Source organism: Erithacus rubecula (genome assembly GCF_903797595.1).
Source record: "Erithacus rubecula genome assembly, chromosome: 6".
Classification (NCBI taxonomy): Eukaryota; Metazoa; Chordata; class Aves; order Passeriformes; family Muscicapidae; genus Erithacus; species Erithacus rubecula.
The window spans coordinates 27,909,479-27,930,728 of NC_136688.1; the positions used below are offsets into that span (position 1 = coordinate 27,909,479).

At 42.0% G+C, this 21,250-nt stretch overlaps 1 protein-coding gene across 1 annotated transcript in view; it reads right to left on the reverse strand.

Moving 5' to 3' along the window:
* Positions 1 to 21,250, reverse strand: part of SUSD6 (sushi domain containing 6) — a 78,003-nt gene that overhangs the window by 35,400 nt on the left and 21,353 nt on the right. Inside the window, exons 3-4 of the mRNA XM_079309865.1 lie at positions 10,685 to 10,872; positions 6,247 to 6,276 (exon numbers count right to left, since the gene is read on the reverse strand). Of these exons, the coding sequence (XP_079165991.1) occupies positions 6,247 to 6,276; positions 10,685 to 10,805 (151 nt within the window). The 5' untranslated portion in view covers positions 10,806 to 10,872. The remainder of the gene's footprint in view (positions 1 to 6,246; positions 6,277 to 10,684; positions 10,873 to 21,250) is intronic.

Here is a 21,250-nt window from a genome sequence, read left to right on the forward strand (position 1 = left end):
ACAGCACACACCAGTGTAGGGGAGCACGGCTCAAAGAAACTAATTAACATAAATACATCTATCCTTCCACCCGGTGAGCCAGCTCAGCCTTGGGAAGAAATTTCTCCCATGGAGAAGCTACTCCAAAGGGACAGAGAACAGTGAACTTCCCAGCAAAAGCAACTGGAACTATTTGCTGTGATGAGATTGGAGACCACACCGGGCACCACAAGTCTCATCTTGCCATCACAATTAACAATTGACAGATGGTTACCAGAGAGCTTTCTAGTTTTGATTTCAATTCAATTTTTGTAATCTCTGATACCAGTCAGGGAAAACCAACTTCAAGTGATGATTCTGTTTTAAGTACTACAGGATTTACTGCAAAAGTGTTTCCTGTAGCTTACCATTTCCTATCATCTCCCACTATAAGAAAAAAGAGATCATCACCACAATGCCTGAGAAGTAAATCAAGCTAAGTTTCACACCAAGTGGAATACAGGTTAATTGGAAAAGCAAACTGCACACTGAAACATTTGCCATTCACAAATACTGCTGCATTTACAGAAATTTCCACTTCACCATGACAGTGGGTAAAGCTACCCTAACCCTATAGCCAAAGCAGGTGATTGTTCTGCACTGCACTGCTGTGGCCTCACCTGGAGTTCTGTGTGCAGTTTTGGGCACCACAATATAAAAAAGATATTAAGTTATTAGACAGTGTCCAAAGGAGGGCCATGAGGATGGTGAAGTGTCTGGAGGGAAGCCACCTGAGGAGCAGCTGAGGTCACTTGGACTGCTCAGCCTGCAGGAGACTGAGGGGAGACCTCATTGTGCTCCTCAGCATCCTCACAAGGGGGAATGGAGGTGCAGGCACCAATCTCTTCATTCTTGTAACCAGTGACAGGACTTAAGAAAATGACATGAAGTTGTGTCAGGGGAGGTTTACGTTGGGTATCAGGGAAAAGTTTTTCAACAGGGTGGCTGGACACTGGAACAGGCTCCCCAGGGCAGTGATCACAACACCAGCCTGACAGTTCAAGAAGCGTTTGGCCAATGGTCTCAGGCACATGGTGTGATTATTGGGGTGTTCTGCACAGGGCCAGGAGTTCAACTTAATAGTCCTGATGAATCCCTTCCAACTCAGCATATCCTATGAGTCTCTGAAATAATATGTAAGAGCCCCTAATCCCACTCCTGCTCAGGTGTTTTAACTCTTACCTATAGAGAAATATCAGCATTTAATGAGGAGGCCAGCCTTTACTGTCACAGAAAGAAGGAAGGTGACAGACCACCCTGGAAAGAGAGATGTATTTGGTTTCATTTGTGCAAAGTGCATGCTGGCAAGCAGCTTTGAAACCCCAGATTTCAAAGTGGCAGCTTTTCAGAAATAAAACCACAAAAGCTCATATTCTGCAGGCATCCTCCCTTGGTGCTACTAACAAAAGTCAGGAGAAAAATTTCCTCCATCTGAAGCAACTAATTAAGTCAAGAGTTGAGTGGATGGAAACAGACTTAATGATAAGACACCTTCCTGCTGTCAGAGGATGTAGAACAGACATTAATTTTCATCCTCTCAAATCCCTCCATGGCAGCCAATGCAGCCAAGCATGAAATACTCCTGACCTGCCTCAGACAACTGGCCAGAGCTATGTAGTAAAATAGCTATGAATTTGCTCACCTTGACTGTAGTCAGAGGATGAATCTCTTCACAAAACCCCTAGTTAGCAGCTTACACCAATCTCTCTTTGTTTTCCTAACAGCAAGAATCAAGGATGCTAAAACTGGCCCTACCTGTGTCCCAGATGAGAGGCTGCAATGGTCTTTTCCCCCATGCAATCATACCACTGCCTGCCCAAGGACTCAACTCATACACAGGATTAGCTCATGACTGGAAAGGCTTGGCTAAAGTATGCATTTCACTACTGCTCAAGGGACAAACATTTACCAGTACCCTGTACCAAGCAGCTCAGCTCTCCCAGCACTGTATAACCTCCCCTGAACTGCTCCAAAAGTGGAGCCCAGTTTACCAAATGCCATGGAGGAAACAGTCACCATCAAAGCACGAACTGTCAACTTGAAGAAACATTTAAATATTTGAGAAGCAAATGCAAATAAAGAGATTCAAAGTAAGAAGGCTCTAAGGTCAACACTGCTCTAGGCTAATGACAGTAACATTTGCAGCAAGACTGGTTTGCTGGGAAAGGCAAAGAAGTGGAGGACTAAAACAATAAAAGTGTAAAAAAACAAACCTGCCACCCTCATGGGTTTCACTAAGACTTGCTCTTAAAGGTGTATTCATTGCATCTTGTGATTATATTCAAATTTTTCAGCTTACATATGAAAAATTTGTAGTTTCCTCATTTGAGGGAAAAGTGACAGCTGAACCCAAACAGCAAATTATAAAGCTTTTACCTTTTATTAGTATCTTACAACCTAAGTTGTTTATACCAAAGAAAATGTTTACAATAAAACCTGAAGGTTGTTCTCCAGGCACATTCACTGTTACTTTTGATAGGGAAAGCAAAACCAGTGACAGAAGAGAAGTACTAGCTTTAGGATAATACAGAGCATTACAGATACTTTACATACTTTGGCTGTGCAGAAGAGGATGTGCTGCAGCACAAAGCATGGCTCAGCACAAGTTATACAGTATGAGTCCTTTTAAAAAGCACACCAACAGGCTCAAAACTTGAACTGCTGGAGACAGGTAACACAATAGGGACATCCCCAGGGCTCCGAGTTTCAAAGATAGCTGCTCTGAAGTTATAAGAGGAAAGGGCACAAGGAAACTGTTAGAAATCCACATTTCTCTCCTCTATGTCAGAGATACATCAACAGCTGTGAGTTTTGTATGACACACCAGCACATTTCTAAAGGCCTCTGCAGCATCAGCTAAGTCTTCAGGAGTTTAAACCTCCAGGATGCCAGTGGTCCAGAATAAAGGCAGCACTAGAAGTCGCTCACCCACTATAATATAATTTCATTCCACACTTACAGTAACATACAGACCTCACCAGGAAGGGATCATCACCAGCAAGGAGTGTTGACAAGGATTTAGGGTTAGGCAGCTTTAATATGTTTATCTTCTTTACAAAAAGGGTTCTTCTACAGGCGTGAAGCAGCCAAACAAATGAAGGATAGGGAGAAGAGCAAAACAGCTTTTAACTATTAAACTGAACACAAACTAAGAAAAGCAGAACTTTCTCAAAATCAGATATTACTCTAAACATGGCAGCAACTTCCACTTCCTCCCCACATCATCTTTCACATAAAATTGCTATATGGTCTTTCATAATTTCTCATCCCCCAGACCACCACCCATGATATTAGAGCACTTGCAGCCAGGCACAGCCAGTGCTCCAGTAACTGGCGTCTTCACCCGGATCTGCTTCTGCCTCAGATTTCTACACTGAAGCTTCAGTCTCTGGAGGGCACACCCACTTCATAACCTTTAAATTCTTAAATTCTGCCAGTGTCTCACAAGTCAGCCTTGTTGCCTACAGAAAAGCTTCAAAACCCTCATGTTGTAGAGCCATCCTCCTGCATTAAGACACTCCTACCTACCCTTAAAAATAAACATATTTTTCTACTAAAGTTCTCCTCTCCAAGGCCATACTATTCTCAACGGCTCTAATCTACTTACGTAAATAAAACACTAACTTCTTTTAGGATTTGCAGTACTTAACCACCAAGCCACTAATGTGCTTTATAAACCACTAGGATCTTTCTCACAACTCCACCTCTGGAAACACAGTCACCTTCCTGTTTTGCTGCACTCCTGTCCCCCTCCTCTCCTTCCTAGAATCTTATTCTGTACTGATCCTCATTCACGTTCAATCTCTTCTACCACCTTCCTACAAATCCCCATTTGCCTAACAACATTGTTAAGAGCACAAAAAAGTTTTATTCTCTTTCTGGATAGTTTTATGAGCATCTAAGGATATGTCTGACAAAATTCTTTACACATTATGTTGGTCTTTTTGTCAGGACACAGAAAATGTTCTTTCTAGCCAGAAATGCAGCAGCAGCATTCAACTTTCTAATTATGACTCTGCATGTGTCAAAGCTCACCATGTTTCTTCCCTGTCTGTGGGCTGAAAACTCAACACAACATCCACCAGAGGTGCTTATCTCACTCTACAGCAAGGAAACATTTTTCAAATAAGACATTTTTCCATTTACTGACAAAGTAAAAGATGTATCTCAAAAGCAGCAGCAATGGTGTTTTTTTGCTCTCAAACAATAAATATTTTCCCAGTTGAATTAAGATGACTTGCTAGAGCTAAAACGCTGAGCCGATAGGACTTCAATATGCTCTTTTGTTACCCTACTGTTCAATTCTTTGGCTTCTGCTCTCACTGAAATGCTTCTTACTATGCCATGTACATAACCACTCTTATTTCTGCTTTCACAGCATTGGACCCATAGAGAAGGAACACAGGAGGCATCTCCACTCAGCACCACCCATGCCAAAGTACACAAGCAATGAGGGAGCATCCCAACAACCTCTTGAGATTAGGCAGTCTTCTCAGTACAAGAAATCCAGAAGTTCCCCTCCCTGTTCCATAATAAGAGGATCACTGTACTAGGCTGGGCCAAAAGCTCATTTTACTCTTCAATGGTTTAGCAACAAGCCTGCTCCAGCCCAATCCATCTAGCACATCCTGTAACTCATCTATGCAACCCCACACCCCTTTAACAACATCTGGAAGCAGCCCTCCAACTCCAATGTAACACTTGCAGAAGCAGAGCCTTGGGAACTGCAGGGGAAGATGAACGCTCCCCAGAGGTTTCAGTTCATTAAAAGGAAACTGCATTTTTATATGCAGACCAGCACACACAGATAAGCAAGTACAACCTCTTGTGACAATGCCATAATCCTGTTCCAGTTACTTTCACAAAGGTACAAACATTTCTGAGCTTGCTGTTCAAGTGCCTTTTGTACCATCTTTACTCCTTACCTGCAGTATTTTAGCAGTCCTCATCTAGACACACATCCCCAGGTTTAGCAGAGCCTTGACAGATACAGCCAGAAAAGCTGAAGACTCAATCTACAGTTTCCTGCCTTGCCCTACCACTTGTTTCTTCCTTATCACCCATGTCAGCATGCTGAGGTCACATCCACAGCTTCACACCACATACCAGCTATTCCAGCAGTGTTTGCAGTAACAGCCCAAGCTGAAGTTTGCCACAGCTCCACAGCAAATGCACATCCTGCTCTGCCATCCCCACTGCAGGATCTCTTTGGCTGGCAGTGTGAACAGGAAGTGGTACTCCAGTCAAACACCAGGGATGGAGAAGCAATGGCAGACATGGGTTGCACAGATGAAAAATATTCCACATATTCTACAAAAATAGCACCTCAGCTGCAGTGGGAACCAGTAAAGGATTCAAAAGGGACATAAGCAGGAAAGGAACTGGAACAAGGCAATAAAGAAGCACTTTCTTCTATCCCACTGCCAGGACTGTTCCTGTAATATAGGGAAAAACCCAAACTCTTAACCCTCAATTTCTGAAGACCAAAATTTGGCAGATGGTAAAGTTCCCCTCCCACACCTCTACACTCTTCTTCATTAATCCATTCCCCTCAGATTTTGTTCCTGTGGGCTTTTTGGTTTTTTCAGAGATTGGGGAAAGGTCAGACTAAACAAATCATATTTCAGAGTTTAACAACAAGGTACAGAAAAATTTATTTTAGATATTTAGAAGAAATAAGAAAACCAAATATGCTTCCCAACTCCTTTCAAAGTTGCAAGTATCCATAACACGGCCACTGGAAAGACTTCAGAGTTTTTCTGAGCGCACTAAATGAGAAGCAGGAGTATCCAATGGAATATATCAAGAATCATGCTGAGATGTTCACTTTCCTTGATTAAAGGAAATGAAAGATTTTTTTACCTCAGCCTGTCATCCCTGTCCTCTCAATACTCTGTCAGCCTCTCCAAACTCTCACAAGCAGCATGTCTCTGCATTTAATGAAATATTTATTCTGATTTGTTGTTTTCTTGAGTTATTTGAAGCTAAATGCTGTAGAAAGCACAAGGATCCCTTCCAAGTACAGTGAAAGATGTGAAGCTGATCTCCCTCTCTCAAACAGAGGGCAGCCGTCATCCCCAAATCCAAGGGTCAAAAATGAAAATGGGGCATAGAGCCTATCCAACAGAACAAAAAGTATAATGGGAATCCCAGCTCACAGACACATATTAACCAATAAAATATCCCACTCATTTCTCATAGTACAGCAGTCAATGTAAGTTTACTCACATGCAGGTCCTTTGGATTTGCTTAGCCAACCTAGGGCAGACAAAAGGAAAATTCATTATTATTATTATGTTATCATGGTTTAAGCCAGCAGTTATCTAAACATCACAAAGCTTTATTCATTCTTCAGCCACTAGAACTCACTAAAATTAAACTACTTATGTGGCTTCTTGAATCCTTGTTACTCCCTTCAAGGCATTTACTTAAGTAACATTGCCTGGGTCAGAGTGTGTAGCAGTGTGACTATTACTATCATTGTATGAATAGTCTAATTCTGAGCCCATCTGTATCTGCTTCCTAGCCACTTCTGCAGCCTGGCCATTACTCTGCAGCTCCTAACTGTGTTCTTCCATACCACTCTGCTCTTTTTCAGCTCTACAAAGGGACTGGGAAGAGGAATTGCTCCTGAAAATTCTCCCCATTTTCTCCACAAAGAAGGCCACACTGCTTTGGGCTGACGCTGCAATTTCTCCAATTTTCTCCACACTGACATGAAGCATACAGGTTAGAATCAAGATCATATGTACATGCATGACACTCCACATATTTGTGTCTGGCAATCCAGTGCTATAGTGTCCTTGTTTTCATGGCCATTGAATGCATCCCCAGCTGTATAAATGCCTTCCTTTCAGCTGCATAATCAGAGACAAAGGAAACCTCTGCTTCGCAGAGATTCCCAAAGAATAGGAACAAGTCTAAATCTGTTCAATGAGTGGAGTGCTCTAACAAGCTGCTCTGTGCAATGCAAACAAATACCAGCAGTATCCAAAGCTTCTGTGCAGAATAACCTTGGCACTGAAAAAGACCTTAGAGCAGCAAGCAGCAGATTGGCTGCATCTGTGTCACAGACAACACACAGGAATGAAGTAGTTTCAGTTTATTCAAGCTCAATTTATCACTTTAATGGTAATCCTAAAAATCAAAGAGCTAACTTTATAGCATTTTGCATGTGCAGTCAACAAAGATCAGACTGTGTCTAAATCTAAATGGACTCAGATTCACCGAGCCTGCATTACAATTAATTTTTAAAGGTTAACTATTAAACTCTCTCCTTTATGGGTATTGATATTTGCTTAATTCAGGATGTTTACTACTTTTACCATCACATTTACTTGCACTTCCCAGGAAAAGGCCCAACCTGTTTTGATAGGTTTGTGACAGAGCCAGTCAGGAATCCAAAAGAGATTACACATTGGGAACATAAATCATAGGAAGCTTTCAGAGTATTTTACAGACTACATGTTAAAATTTAATGAACAACTTAATCTGATCCGCTGTCATTCTTCCAAAAATAGCCTGGCCATGCAGGAGGACCACTGTGAATGAGATATAAATACAAGGCCTTAAGGGACAGAGATGGGGGGGAGAGGGGGAAAAATTACAAAAGTCACAGCAACAAAGAAAAAATGGAGAAGCATTTTCTGTGGAAATGCAGATAAAAAGGCTGTCATTGCTCCTCTCCAATGCTTCAAAAATTCCCCACCTCTATCTACCAAGCATCCTGGCTCTCAGCTATGTTCCAGTTGAACCCTCAAAGAAATAGAAAAGACAGATGAACTCAGTATTACTGAGGAGCTTTCCAAGTCTCCTTGCCTGCTCATTCCTTCAGTGTTTCCCGCAACTAATCTTGGGAAACTTGCCAGATGAGGAATAATGCTACAGTAGTGATAAAGCTCAAAAATATTCCTGACCTCTGCTCAAGTTTCCATAAATCCTCCTCCTCTGACACAGCTTCTCTGCTTGCCCATTACCAAACGTTGCATTTTACGTTAAAATGTGTGCAGTGGTTATTTTCATATTCATGGGTATCTTCCCATGAAAAGGGAACAGCTTCCCCAAATTCTGCAGTACGCTTAGTGACTAAGCAACTTATATTCATCTCATGGCACTCAAGGATATTTGGGAAGATTGCTTGAGACAAAGTGCTGAGGATTTTTCTTCAAAATCCATGCATAAATAAAATCGATTTATTACCAGAGGACAGAGCAGATGCTTGCTGACTGAAAATGAGTCTGCTCTCTGCATTAACCACATGGCAAAGAGAACATCTTCCTGCCCAGATCATGAATATATCTCTAAGCTTCCTGGAACTTAGGCAATAGAATTTCTAAGCAGCAAAATGATTGCAATACAATATACCTCATATGGTTTTATACATATGAATCACAAGCTCTGCTTTCTCACTCAGGGCTGAGCCAGACATTGTCTCCATGCTTGTCTTTTTATGAGAACATTCTTCAGCTTTTGTAGCAATTTTGAGCTTGTCACACTAGCTCCACATTCAAGATAAGCATTATACCATGAGATTTAATACAGTCTCTTGCCCCACGTTAGTATCGTTTTGCTCTGCTTGCTCTGAATGACTTTGCTATGCAGAGTAATGAAGTGAGGATGGTGAGGTGGCTGGGGGACAAAGATGAGGCAAAGATGATTTTCCAAGCGCCTTGCCAGTACTCTTTGTTTCCCCATCTGCTCTCTGCTCCTCAGCTGCCTTGCTCATTAATGTTACTCATGACTGGCACGCTGCTGCAGGTGCAGCTCCCTGGCCCATGACATATCACTGAGCACCCCCATCCCTCCCAGCAGTCAGCTCTTGGGTTGCTATATCCCAGTCTCAGAAAAACTGTAGTGCTTCTCAGTGAGCCCTTCCCCTACGTGTCTTGCCCTCTGCTATGATCCCGGCCCCTCTCTGTTTTCTCACTTCCAATGCAGGAAATGGTTCCTGCCTACCACTCTAATCCTGTTTAGCTGATGATCTGCCTTGATCAGTTCACCGCAACTGGTTTCAGATCCCAAAGCAAAAAGAATACAGAAAGGGAAACAATGCAGGATCACTCTCAAGTCTTCTGGCATGCCTAACTAGTGCTTTTGTAATGTGACTGGATGTCTCAAAAATTATGTTAAAAAGGATTGCCAGTATTGTGGCAGCTATTTCCCATCCAGCAGCCCGTGCAGCACAAGGCATTTGCATACTGACTACAATCTCAGTTGAAGGTGCTGCAGTGCCTAATGGGGGTTTCAGATAGTGATGGTGCCCCAGGCTGGGAGGTGTATCTGACAGGTCCATATCTGAAATGAGGCAGTGACACTAACACCAATAACAGCAAGGCCGGAAAAAAGAACATGGATAGCCCAGATCCAAAAAGATCTTATCCCTTTTGCACTGTCACTAACTATTCATGACAATTTGTCATGCTCTCAAGGGTGTCTTCCCCACCCTCTCATTACCTACAAGGCCAAAATCAGGTCAGGAAAAAATATAAGCCTGAGATATCTGATTTCAGCAGTCTCTCCCTTCCAACACAAAGAGCCAGGAATAGTAAAAGAAAATCAACTCCTCCTCCAGAAGTTTTCAGCACCAGCAGACTTTTCCATACAGGATCACCTCAACTTTGAGTGCATCTGGCAGCTGATGTTTATTCTGCTCTACCACACTGATTCCTGGAGGAATGTTGGCCACATTACATTCTCAGGTGCCATGATATGTCAAATAAATAGGACTTTTTAGAGTTATGTCAAGAACTGAGGTTTTCTTTACACAGGCAAGCTAATGCTCTATGTTACAACAGTTGCTGAAGTCAAAGTTGTCTTTTTGGGATTAACTCCTTCAAAGTTTTTGCAACAGCAAACAAAGTTCTTCCTTCCATCTCATGTCTCCTAAGACCAGACATCTCTTTACAGACAAAAACTAGGTCATGGCTGATCTAAGAAAAAAATTAAACATATTTCAGGGTATAGTGGGTAATCAAGCATATACTTCACATCACATACTACCTTCTGCGTATCCAGTACATTTCCTTCTTCCACTCATTTCCAAAAGGCAGATCTCCTACCTCTGATGACATTTTTCGTATCATCCCATTCCACTGCTATTTACACTACTCACAACACTCATCCATGAAACATCAAGAGATGAGGGGAGAAGGAAAACTTAAGCTCAAAAGAGGATCCAATAGAGGAGCACAGATAGAAGGTGTTAAGGTGTCAAAGGCAGCATACAAGGAAGCACTGAACAGATTCATTCTGGACAAATGAGCTGGACACAATCTCTGCTTCCACCCCCTTCACATGAGCAGCTGTCACAGGGCACAGAGATTACACTGTCGACATGAGAATGTCACTCAACAAAAACAAGGTCCATGCTCTTAAGATGCCCCAAGTGTCCCCAGCTGCAGTGAAGGGATGAGAATGGAGGGGGAAAAACCCCATGGGCATCAAAACTACAGGATGAAAAACAAGCAGTTATTGACAAATATGCAAGACTCATTCAGTTCAGACACTTCATGCTCTGCTCAACCAGTAGCAATGGAACTTTTCCTGTAAGTACTGAAAGATGTGTACAAATACATCAGCCATTGCCAGTTTTCACCTAAAAATATACAGCTGCTTCCAAACTTATATACCTCTCCCTCCCTGTAGTGCATATAAAGGTTTCACTTACCTGTGGACTGTGTTTCCAAGATAAAGGAACCAAAGATAACTAGCAGACGAAATAACCCATGGCCAGTCAAGGAAAGAGATGATCCTGTGTTGCTCTTTGATGCTACCATTCCATGGCACATCTTTTACCCACCAAGGTTTCTTTTTTAAGAATTTCTGAACAATGTGGTTGATCAGGAGCACCTTGGTCTAAAAAAAGAAAAACAGAAAGCAAGAAATTATGTTGAGCCAAACATCTACAACATCTGGAGATGGAAAAGGCAAAGTTAGAAACAAGAGAAACCTTTTACACATTCTAGCACCTAGGAATCTTACTAAGTATTCACAATTTTCAAGGCAGCATGAGCAGCAAAAGCAATCTTCTAAACAGGAAAGACAAAAAAGGAGAAAAGAGAGAGACCATAACTTTTCACTCACTGTCTGATGTTTCAAATGTCAAGACTGCCTAGCTTACAATTAATTTTAGCTTTTCAAGACAGCCCCAGAGGACATAGCATCTGGAGGATATGCTTCAAAAATTCTTCAAGAGAGCCAGTCTTCCTACACCCCCACCACTTTTCAGAAGGTCTCCAAGACACAGTAGACTATACAGACAGCTAGGATAAATCAATCAAATCTTCTTCAGCCACCTGGAGAGGCACAGCAATCCTGACACCAGCCAGCAGGCAAACACATGCTTATGAGCAGGAATGTAAAACAACTTGCAAGCCTCAGGTATAATGATCTGACAGGACAGAGCACAGCAATTAAAACTGCAGGATGTGACACTGCTCATACCTGAGGACTGAGGGATTCACCCACAGCCTACGAGGGCACTGTCACAGCAAAAACAGCCTTTTACACAAACACACAAAGCACAGCTGGGAAACAGAGAAAGCACAGAGCTGAATCCTTACTTTTAATGAAGATCTAGCACAACACATACTTCACCAGCCTAATGTAGTTTTAGTCTGCGAGGCCTCCAATGGTAAAGACACCAACAAACAAAAAAAAAACAACCAACAAACCAACTAAAAAACACCCTGGAAAAACAAATGAGTATGCAGACTGAAGGGGGATTAGGTTTTTTATTTGGCCAAGTTTCCCACGAAAATTCAAAACTGCTGGATATCTCAAAGAGGTCTGAAAAGTGCAGAGGCAGGTACTGTACTCTTTTGTACCTTGTGAAGACAAAGAGGACATCTGGGTTAGCACTCCTACTACTGGGGAAGGCAGAACCTTCAGATCCTTAAGAACTTCCAAGATTAAAGCAAAACACCAGCACTGACTAGAGAAACAAACTACTCAAACAGCCTCAGCTCACATTCCCAATTACTCAAGCAAAACAGTAGATGCATTATGGGAGGGAATATGTAGATTTGTAAGTAAACCTGGTAGCCATTCTAGTGAAAAGAGGATTTTTCCTTAGTTCCACAGCACTGCTATGCTCATATATACTTCACGAAAGGGCTATATTTAAAATTTCGTTCGTTTTAGTCTCTCAAAGAAAAATTCTTTGTCTGCATACACCCTGCCTCAAAATGTCATTTCAAGATGACATTTAGTCATGTGTATTGGAGCTGCTGCTACAATAAACTCTGTGTCTACACCTTTTGTTTCTTGCTTCATTTGCAGGGGGAGGGAGAGGAGTGAATCTCTCCCACTAAGCCTGTAGCACAACCTATAGATTTCTCATGTATTCCATGGATAAGAAGCCAATGCTTTGGTTCAGCACACTTCCACCATGCAGAATGGGAAAAGGAGACTTCCACTTACCTGCTAGAATACCTTCAGCAACAATTAGACCATGGAATGAAAAAAATACTCCATGTGAAGAAAGCCTAGCCAGTTACTCTGTATATATGCCCTGTCCTCTCAAGTCAGACCTCCTTTATGGCACCTAACTTCATATTTAATTGGAAGAGGCCAGCCTATACTCCAGGCCAGCAGACAGCTGCTCTCCTCCAAGAGTCACTGCTCTACACAGAATTACACCTCTGAAAAAGCAATGCACCATCTTCAACAAACACCCTTCTGATTAGACCAAGAAAGCTCTGTCCCTCCTATTCCAATTTAATGAAGCCTCATTAGTATAAGAACCTCTGAAAGTATTGCCAAGATATCTTTGAAAGGTGCCCCTCCCTGTCCTTGGAACAATGCATGTCAGGTGACAGCAGCAGCCAGGAGAGGTAGGAAGAGGGCATGCAATTATCACAAAATTTGCTGAGCCACCTGAGGTGTGCTACCTTTCCCCAGATGCATTTTCCTCCCCCAAAAGCTGCACCTAGAAGCCAGCAGTCCAGTTCTGGTCTCTGAACAGCAAACAAGTTAGAAATACGTAAAACAAGGGGAATACTTAAATGTTCAGGTGGAATCAATTATTGCCTATTCTTGATCCACTAACAGATTGCTTCAAAGTACAGCACTGTTTCTCTCCTTTCTTATAGAACATAGTTTCCACACCTCTTTTTATCTACCAAGTCACTTGAATCCCAGGTTACAAGTACACTGTCTATCACAGGCTTGAGGCTGCCACTCCAGGAATGCTGTAAATTAATGCTGCAAATTAATGCTGCTATGCCTACAGAAACATTCCACTAAGGTGATTTAGTTCAGTGTGGATTTGAAGGAGACAAGGGTAGCCAGTTCATTCAGTGGATAACAGAATAGACAAACCCCTCAGGATTGTTAGGGGACAAGGGGTACAGGTACTGCTTGCAAGGATCCTCCCTTTGGGCTTCAGCCAAGTCACAAAACTTGCTCCCAGCCTTCAATGTTCCCTGGCAAAGTTAGAAGAAGAGAGAGATTCTGTCTAGATAAGAAACTACCCCTTTTTCCCAGAGGAGAGCTGATTTGGAGGCTATTTAGACAGACATTCAATTCTCTGAAAACTGGCTTGTTTTAGCACACTCCTTATACCTACAGTTCAGGGGGAAGCAGCTTTCATAGAACTCCTCAGGCCTCCACTGCCTGAAGTTAGCTAGAGTGCAGTGTAGATCAGACACATTTGTCAGACACACTCCCAGGGACATAGCTTAACAATTTTGGTGTTTGGGAGAATCAACCTGTACACAAATCACTAAGGAATGGGCTGGTTTATTTAACAGATACTAAGAACAATAAGGCAGAAGCTGACAGTACCACAATTATGAAGAGCAAGGACACTTCAGATCCATTTTACATGCCACATCCTAGGATGAAGGGTTATGTAAGGATTAAGTTTAAACAAAGATGTTTTCAAAGATAATATTTAGCACAGCCAGCAGTGCCCATAAATACAGTAAGGAACGGAGAAGATTTTTCCTCTGTTAAAAGTGTATCAGTCAATAAAAGTGGAGGGGTTTTTGCCTTCTTTATAATGTGAACCTTGAAAAACACCTACTAAGTATGGATAAGACAATAAACCATCCTCTATATCCAGAAAGTCAATATCCACACACCCTCTTAGGGAATGCTACGAACAAGTGAAAAAGTACCCATTGCTCCCAGCTTACAGACATCTCCAGCTCTTTCTTCCAAGTCTTGGCATCAAGCAAGCTCCCCAGTGATGCTCCAGCAAGAGTTCCCCTTGCTGCATGGCCAGCCCTCCTTGCACAGGAACAGTGGTTTGCTTCTACATGAAGTCCTCAAGCAGACATCAGCTTCCACTGAAACCACGCAGGCCAGACTTCCTGCAGCTCTTACACCACCAGCAGCCCTTTCCCAAGATGACACAATTACATATGGCAGGAGCTCTCTTTGAGATAAGCTCTTTGTGGACCTTTGCCATTTATCTTCCAGACCCTCAGAAGCTGCCAACTCATATCCCTTGATCCACAATCCCTTTATAAGCATGTGTAAATTTTCACAGCATTATGGCTTAATTTTCTTATTTTTCTTATTTTGTCACTGAAGGACTTCTAGGTCCACATGGAAAAACATTCTTTGGAAGGCCATATGCTCAGGACATGCTCTAGACAACCAAAGACTGGACAGTCTGAAGCTCTCTAGTTGCTCAAAATGCCTGGCACTGTTATGTCCTGTGTCACTGTTGTTGGAAAACAGGTCTTCAACCTGAATTCTTCAAAGTTTATTTAGGGAAGTGTTCAGAATGTTTGGAATGCTACTGGCTTGCTTTTAAATGTCATACTTGAAACTTAGCAAAAGAAAATTAGTTATCCTCATGCACATAAGAAATCTCTATTTTATCCACATGATTTCCCCCTAACAGAATAATACTCAGACATTGCTAACTCTTGAATGCACACAGCAAAGATCTTAGCAGTGACATGAGTGATGGGTCTGCACAGCACAGCTTTTGAAAAGCTAAGCACAAGCATTGTTCTTGCCTCATGGTCATGCTGCAAGTGAAATCAAATGTAAGCAGTGTGGTTTAGAGGATTTAACCTTCACCCTTAGTTGCTGGTTCTGTTGTATCCTTATTTTGCCTGCTTTCAAAGAGCAGTTAAGCTTTAAAGCAAAATACGTCAACCTCTTGGCTGCTAAATTAAAAAAAATACAGAAATATCAAGTCCAAGTGACAGCAGAGGAAAGAAATCCTTCATTCCACTTACTTTCTGTGTTTAAACAAGTTTAGTTGAAAGCTTTTACAAATTTTTACAAAATTTTTTAACATTTAGGGATAGCATCACAATTCTCACAATTACCATCACAATTATACTGTCCAGTTTAAGTTAGGAACAAAGGAAAAATAGCAAAGCCTTTGAAAGTTACCTGCAGGCAGTTCAGAAAAATCTTAATTATCTGACTTTTCAGCACAGCCAACTCTCAATTATTCAGCATAATGGGAAAAGTTGGAAGAGGAAAGGAGGAAATACGAAAAGCCAAACAACACGTAACACTCCTTCTGCCCAGTAACCAGATTACATGTTTGGTAGCTTCATTTTACACCTTCATATTTGAATTACAAAAAAGGCAGGTTTCTGCATAGCACAGTCACAGCATAAAGCAGGTGGGCAAATTGCACATATTCCCTGCTACAAAGAAGAATCACTAGGAAATACCAAGCTGCTTATTTGGGACATTGGAATCAGCACACACCCTACTGCAAATAACCCCATTGCTGAAGGGGAATCTGAATAGTTGGATTTCCTTCCTCATTCCCCAACATTGTCAAGGGTTTGGCCTATGACCTTCAAATTTAGCTGTTTCTTTCATATAATTATTTTGATTTAGCTTTTACCTGCTCTGTCCCATGAAGGTTTCTAGAACACTTCTGTTAAATTGTAAAATGCTGAATTTAAAAAAATTCCAACAAATTAAACCAACAATTGGTGATGCACACAACTTCAATTTTCAAGAGGGAGCGTTAGAGTTTGCACAGAAAGAAGCCTGCTGGACAGGTTAAACTCTGAAATTCCATTTTAATCTCTGATAAATGGCATGTACCTAACTCTCCAAAGACTCACTAAGGCACACCCAAGCTTTAAGCCAGGGTACTGGATTTTTCACTACTGGATAATTAGTACCTTACAGCTAGTAAAGTAACACCAATACTTCTACCTCAAGTGAATAAACCTCCAAGATTCACCAATTTGTACAGTTTACTCCCCAGCTTCCTCCTCTCTATCCTTCCTATCACAGTCTAAAGTCCTTTTGGCATCTAGATCATGCCTTTGCAACCCTCTCTTGTTTGCTTCCTTATCTCACCCATCCTGAGGTTAGCTGACCATATTTTTCTGATGGCTGAGTGCAGGGAGCACTTCCTCCAGCTACTCCCCTTCCATGCTGGGTGCAAGCCTTGGTACAGGAGCTTCTTCCCTGCTGCAGCCCAGAGAAAAGGATGGCAGGCTCAGATATTCCTGAGGGTACCAAACAAGCTCCAACTCCAACATTCCTTTTAAAGGTAAGTAACAAGGAAGGAATAGACCTTCCAAGGTGTGCAAAGAAGAGGTGCAAGGTTGCCAAGGGGGAAAGGGTACCTTTTCAGTGCCTTTCACTCTCCATTGCACCATAGAAATGCTCAAGTCAGTGTGGATTAACAACTGCCAAGCAGGGCTCGATTTTAATTCCTGCAAATAGAACTCATACTTTTAGAAACAGAATCAGAAACAAACCATTAGAAACAGTCTCAGTATTGTGATCCCTCCCCATTTCCATGTACCATGGTTGTCATGCCAGGTCTATACATCCACAGAAGAGTTGAATTTATTACTTATTAAAAAAAAAAAAAAATCCAGTTTTTCTTGCTTTGGTATGCCCAAGAGAAAGCCCTAAGTACACCATTAGCTCTCCAGATTTTAAGACATTTTCTTTAAAGTAACAGAATTTTACTGGAAACTTGTTCTGTTTCACTTGGTAAGAGGAAGATAAGGGATCAAAATCCAATTGTCCTTCCAAATAAGGAAGGAGTTAGTTATGGGCAGGCTGTGAACTTCCAGGAACCAGTAAGAAGAAAAACAGAGCTGCGGAGCAGCAGTGGCAAGAGTTAGGTTAATGCACACAACCCCAATGCACTGCAGATTTCTGCACTATTACAAAAATGCTTATGGCAGTGGGATCATGTCAACAGTGAATGAAAACAGTTATTTTTAAAAAAGTGCTGGATCTGCTTTAAAGGATTTTTTTTTTAAACATACTGTCATCTATGCAATCCACGGGAAGAACTAGAGACTGGGGGATTGTGAAAAAAACATCTCTCACAATCTTTCCCGGTTTTGTTTTAGGGTGATTTTTCTGTTGTTTGTGGGTTTTTAAAAACATCTTTATTTGGAAAAGCATTCCCTTTAGAAACTATTGTTTCAGCATTTTTCCCCTGCCGCACTGCATCAGAAAAGCTAGGTTTCATACTTTCAGCTTTAATCAGTACAACAGCACATTTACAGAGGACCATATGCACAAAATGTTCCAGAATGCCTTCCAAAAATAATAAGTCCTAAAAAAGAAAACTCACAGTAAACTGGAATGGCTTCAGGGAAGGAGAATAAAGAAAAGCCCTGCAAAGGCAGAACTTCTTGTAACCACATCCAAGCTTGAAATGTTACTTTCAGTAACAGGGCTGACAAAGAAGCACTTGGATTGGTAAAGGCACTTGCATATCCAGGATGCTATTCTCATTTATACAGCTATGTTAATCTGTTTCAAAGAATGAACCACAAAGCCTGCATTGTGTAAAGGCTTATTTTATAATCCCTCACTACTAGAACGTGCTTCTCCCTATCCTTACCATTTCTTGTGCTTTCATTTCAACTGATGCACTAAAAGCATCAGTCTGCTACACATGCAGCTGCAATACCACCAACTTGAGAAGTCTTTTTCCTATCAAAGCCCTCTAAATATAAATTTCAATGAAGCAGTCTTAGATTTAAGTAAGGAGCTATACTAGGAGATGGAGGAACTCTTACATTTATTCCTAAAAGCACAGCTGTGAGACACAACTCAAGTTTAAAATTATTACATTTCCTAGATACAAAAATACCCACTGTAGAGAAGTTTCACCCACTTTCAAGGAATGGTGACAAATATTGTACAATGCTTGTTATTTGTATCCCACCTTATAAAGAAGGTTCTCAGCAAGAGATGTGTTGTTTTATCAGAACATTCCAGGCTAACAAATCCTTCATGTTTGAATGTCTGTCAGCACATAGATCTTTTCAGAGATAAACACACATAAAAACTCTGAAAAATAAGACTGTCCCTTAAGTCCTCTGAAAACTTAATCTTCCAACAAGACAGATCATTGACCAATGACCAAGAAAGTTTTAAATTCTGGTTTTGGCCTTAAGACTGCATTTGGAATTCTAACATAGCAGAGAATGGCTTCAAGAGATCCCAAAAAGGCAAGCCTTCAGAAGGTCTAGCACTATGGCTCAGTTTTGCATCCATTAGCTCATGATTTTCCTTTACTTTTGTGTTTTAGCAGCTGCAAAGCAGCTAGATGTTTCTCATTGCTTTTCCTCCTTGGGATGCACTGCACTAACAACACAAACCCCTCACTGTGACAGACATCCATCACAGTGCACTGGGCACGTTTTATTCCACAGACCCATATCACTCTCGCCAGCGTACAATGAAAACAGAAAAAACTCTGCATCCCCATTCAAGCCCCTTGCAATCAAGACCACAGGACAATTAGCATGCTGGCTGCACACAGACCTGCTCCCGTGGAGCTGTGGCTGGGGGTGTCCCCAGCAGCTCCCACAGCAGGGCCCCCTCACAGCACGCCAGCCTCCAGCCCAACACTCAACCTGGAGATGTCAGATTTCAGGCAAGTTGACAGAAACTAATGTCAAAAGTCAACAGTCAAGAGAAGAGTGGGTGAGGAACATGAGCCCAAAAGCTTCCTTTCTTTTATATCACTCTCACCATTACTAGAATTACTCACAAAGACACATCACTATGCAAAAGACCCTCACAGCCCTTTTTCTTCTAACCAGTTTCCCTCAACAGGCTATGCTTAATTTGATTTTCTTGCAAGAGATCAGCTGCAATTACATTGGGATTTGAGCAGCACAAGCTAGAAGAATCAAGTCAGAGAGACACTCAAAGAAGGATAGTGGCTTATTACATGTCACAAGGGGACATACACCATGATAAGGCCAAGTGCTCCAAGAAGAATCCTCAGGATAAATCCCTTACCAGCAGAATAGCAAACCATCATCTGAGACTTATAACCATAATCCAAAGATTGTGTTTTAAAGATTTAGATTTTGTGTTAAAGATTTCCACCATTAAATTGGGGTGGGAAAGAAGCATGCCAGAAAGAAATGTAGAAAAGTAAGAGTTTTCAGAATAAAATTTTCATAAATAAAACCTGTTTGTTGTATCTCAATAGCATGTCAGTTTAAAGCTTCAACTTCTTCCTCACCTGACTCAGTGACATTTAGACTTTACAAAGCATGGCTAGTAGAAGAAAAAATATTTTAAAGAATACATCACTGTTAGCTGGAACTAGGGTAGCCCAGAGGTGGGACATAGGATGCTCTGACTTGCAGCAGGAGAGGGAACACAACCAGCCTTCTGTACCACCCTGTGTCAGAGGGACCCCCATTCCTCCACTCCCCAGGAAGAGGCCTCTGTCTAGCTGCTATCAAACTCCAAATGTTAAGCAAAGGATCCTGAGGCAGCCAAGAAGCACTGCCTGATAGTAACTGCTCATTCAGCAGCTCTCAGCACCTTGTTTATATAGCAGCAATGGTTCCTCACCCTTTACTGACCTGCAGTCTAATCCACCTCTTGTGCATCAGCATTTCCCCTTTGCACAGCCAGCTGGGTTGTGCCTTCACCATCCAAGCACTTACAGGCTACCTGGGCTGAAGGATAACCCCTTGCTCCTGGGTGACTAGAGACCCCCAGGCTGTTGTTCCCACACCCACCTTGCAGCTAAACATCCCCTTTGCAACAATAATCAAACTTATAGGAACTTCTGGGGGAAACTGGCTCTTTGCACAAGGACAGCTCCGGGGCCAGCATCAGCTGGGGAAACAGTCCCACCTCAGATTTGCTGCCAAAGTCTGAAGTGTCTGAAACCACTCTTTGACTTAAGCAAGCAGCCCAACATGCTGGGCCAAGAAATTGTACAGGCTTCTTGCTCCTAAAACCATCTCCATTTTCAATCCACATTAAGTGTGGAAAAAACAATCTACTATGCATAAAGATATTCTATATCAAAATCATTCCCCTAAATCATGGCTCTGGCAGCATGGTTCCCATGCAGATTAAAGCCAGAAAGCTGGGTGAGAGTGCTCCAAAATAGCCAAAGGTAACACAGGCTTGTTAGTGTTAGAGGAAGGCAAATTAAATCAAAGCCAAAAGAGAGGGGAAAGTTACACAAAGCAGAACAGCAAGAGTCAGCAAAATGCTCAGCAGTAAATTTTACAGTTTTTTGCAGGGTGACAAAGTGGTGCTGCACACCAGTAAGAATCACAGACATGCCCGAAACACAGAACGAAATACACCCAAAAGTCAGAGCATACAGGTTATTTAATCTTCTCTCACACTTTGGCTGTTTTGCCAGACCACCTAGGACTGCAAAAGCACATCTAGGCTTTGCCCAGTCTACCTCCAGGGGAAAACCCTTCCAAAGATCATATTCTCTCCTGATACTCAACACGTGCAAAGACAAACTCTGGGTAAAGCCATAGGCAACAGCTCTTCACCACTGGGACCAGAACAGAGCTAAAGCATCCTGCTACTGCCCTGAGCACTTGTCTCCCTGCCTGCTGCCTCTCAGCCAAACACACCACTCCCAGCTGCTGCCTTGGATCCAGCCATAGTCCTCCACCCCTGAATGAGCCAGTTACCAGGTAATCATCCATGAAACACAAGCAAGAACACAGATTATGGAGTCTTTTGGATTTCTACATTTTTTTCACTTGTCCAACATTCTTATATTCAAATGTCAAGAGGCTGGGCACATGAACATGAAAGATACCATGCATGCTGCCCCAGAAACCTCTACACCTTGCTCCCCTTGCAGACAGAGCTGAAAAGTAGAGATCCTTCTCCATTCCCTGCAAAAAGTGCATTTTAGAGCACACATATTTAGCTTTATGCTATCTGAAGGTAAGGAATAAGTATGTCAAGCCACTAGCAGCTAAGTAAACAATATATCCACTTGGGAAACAGGTCACTCCCTGCTTTGCTTGGG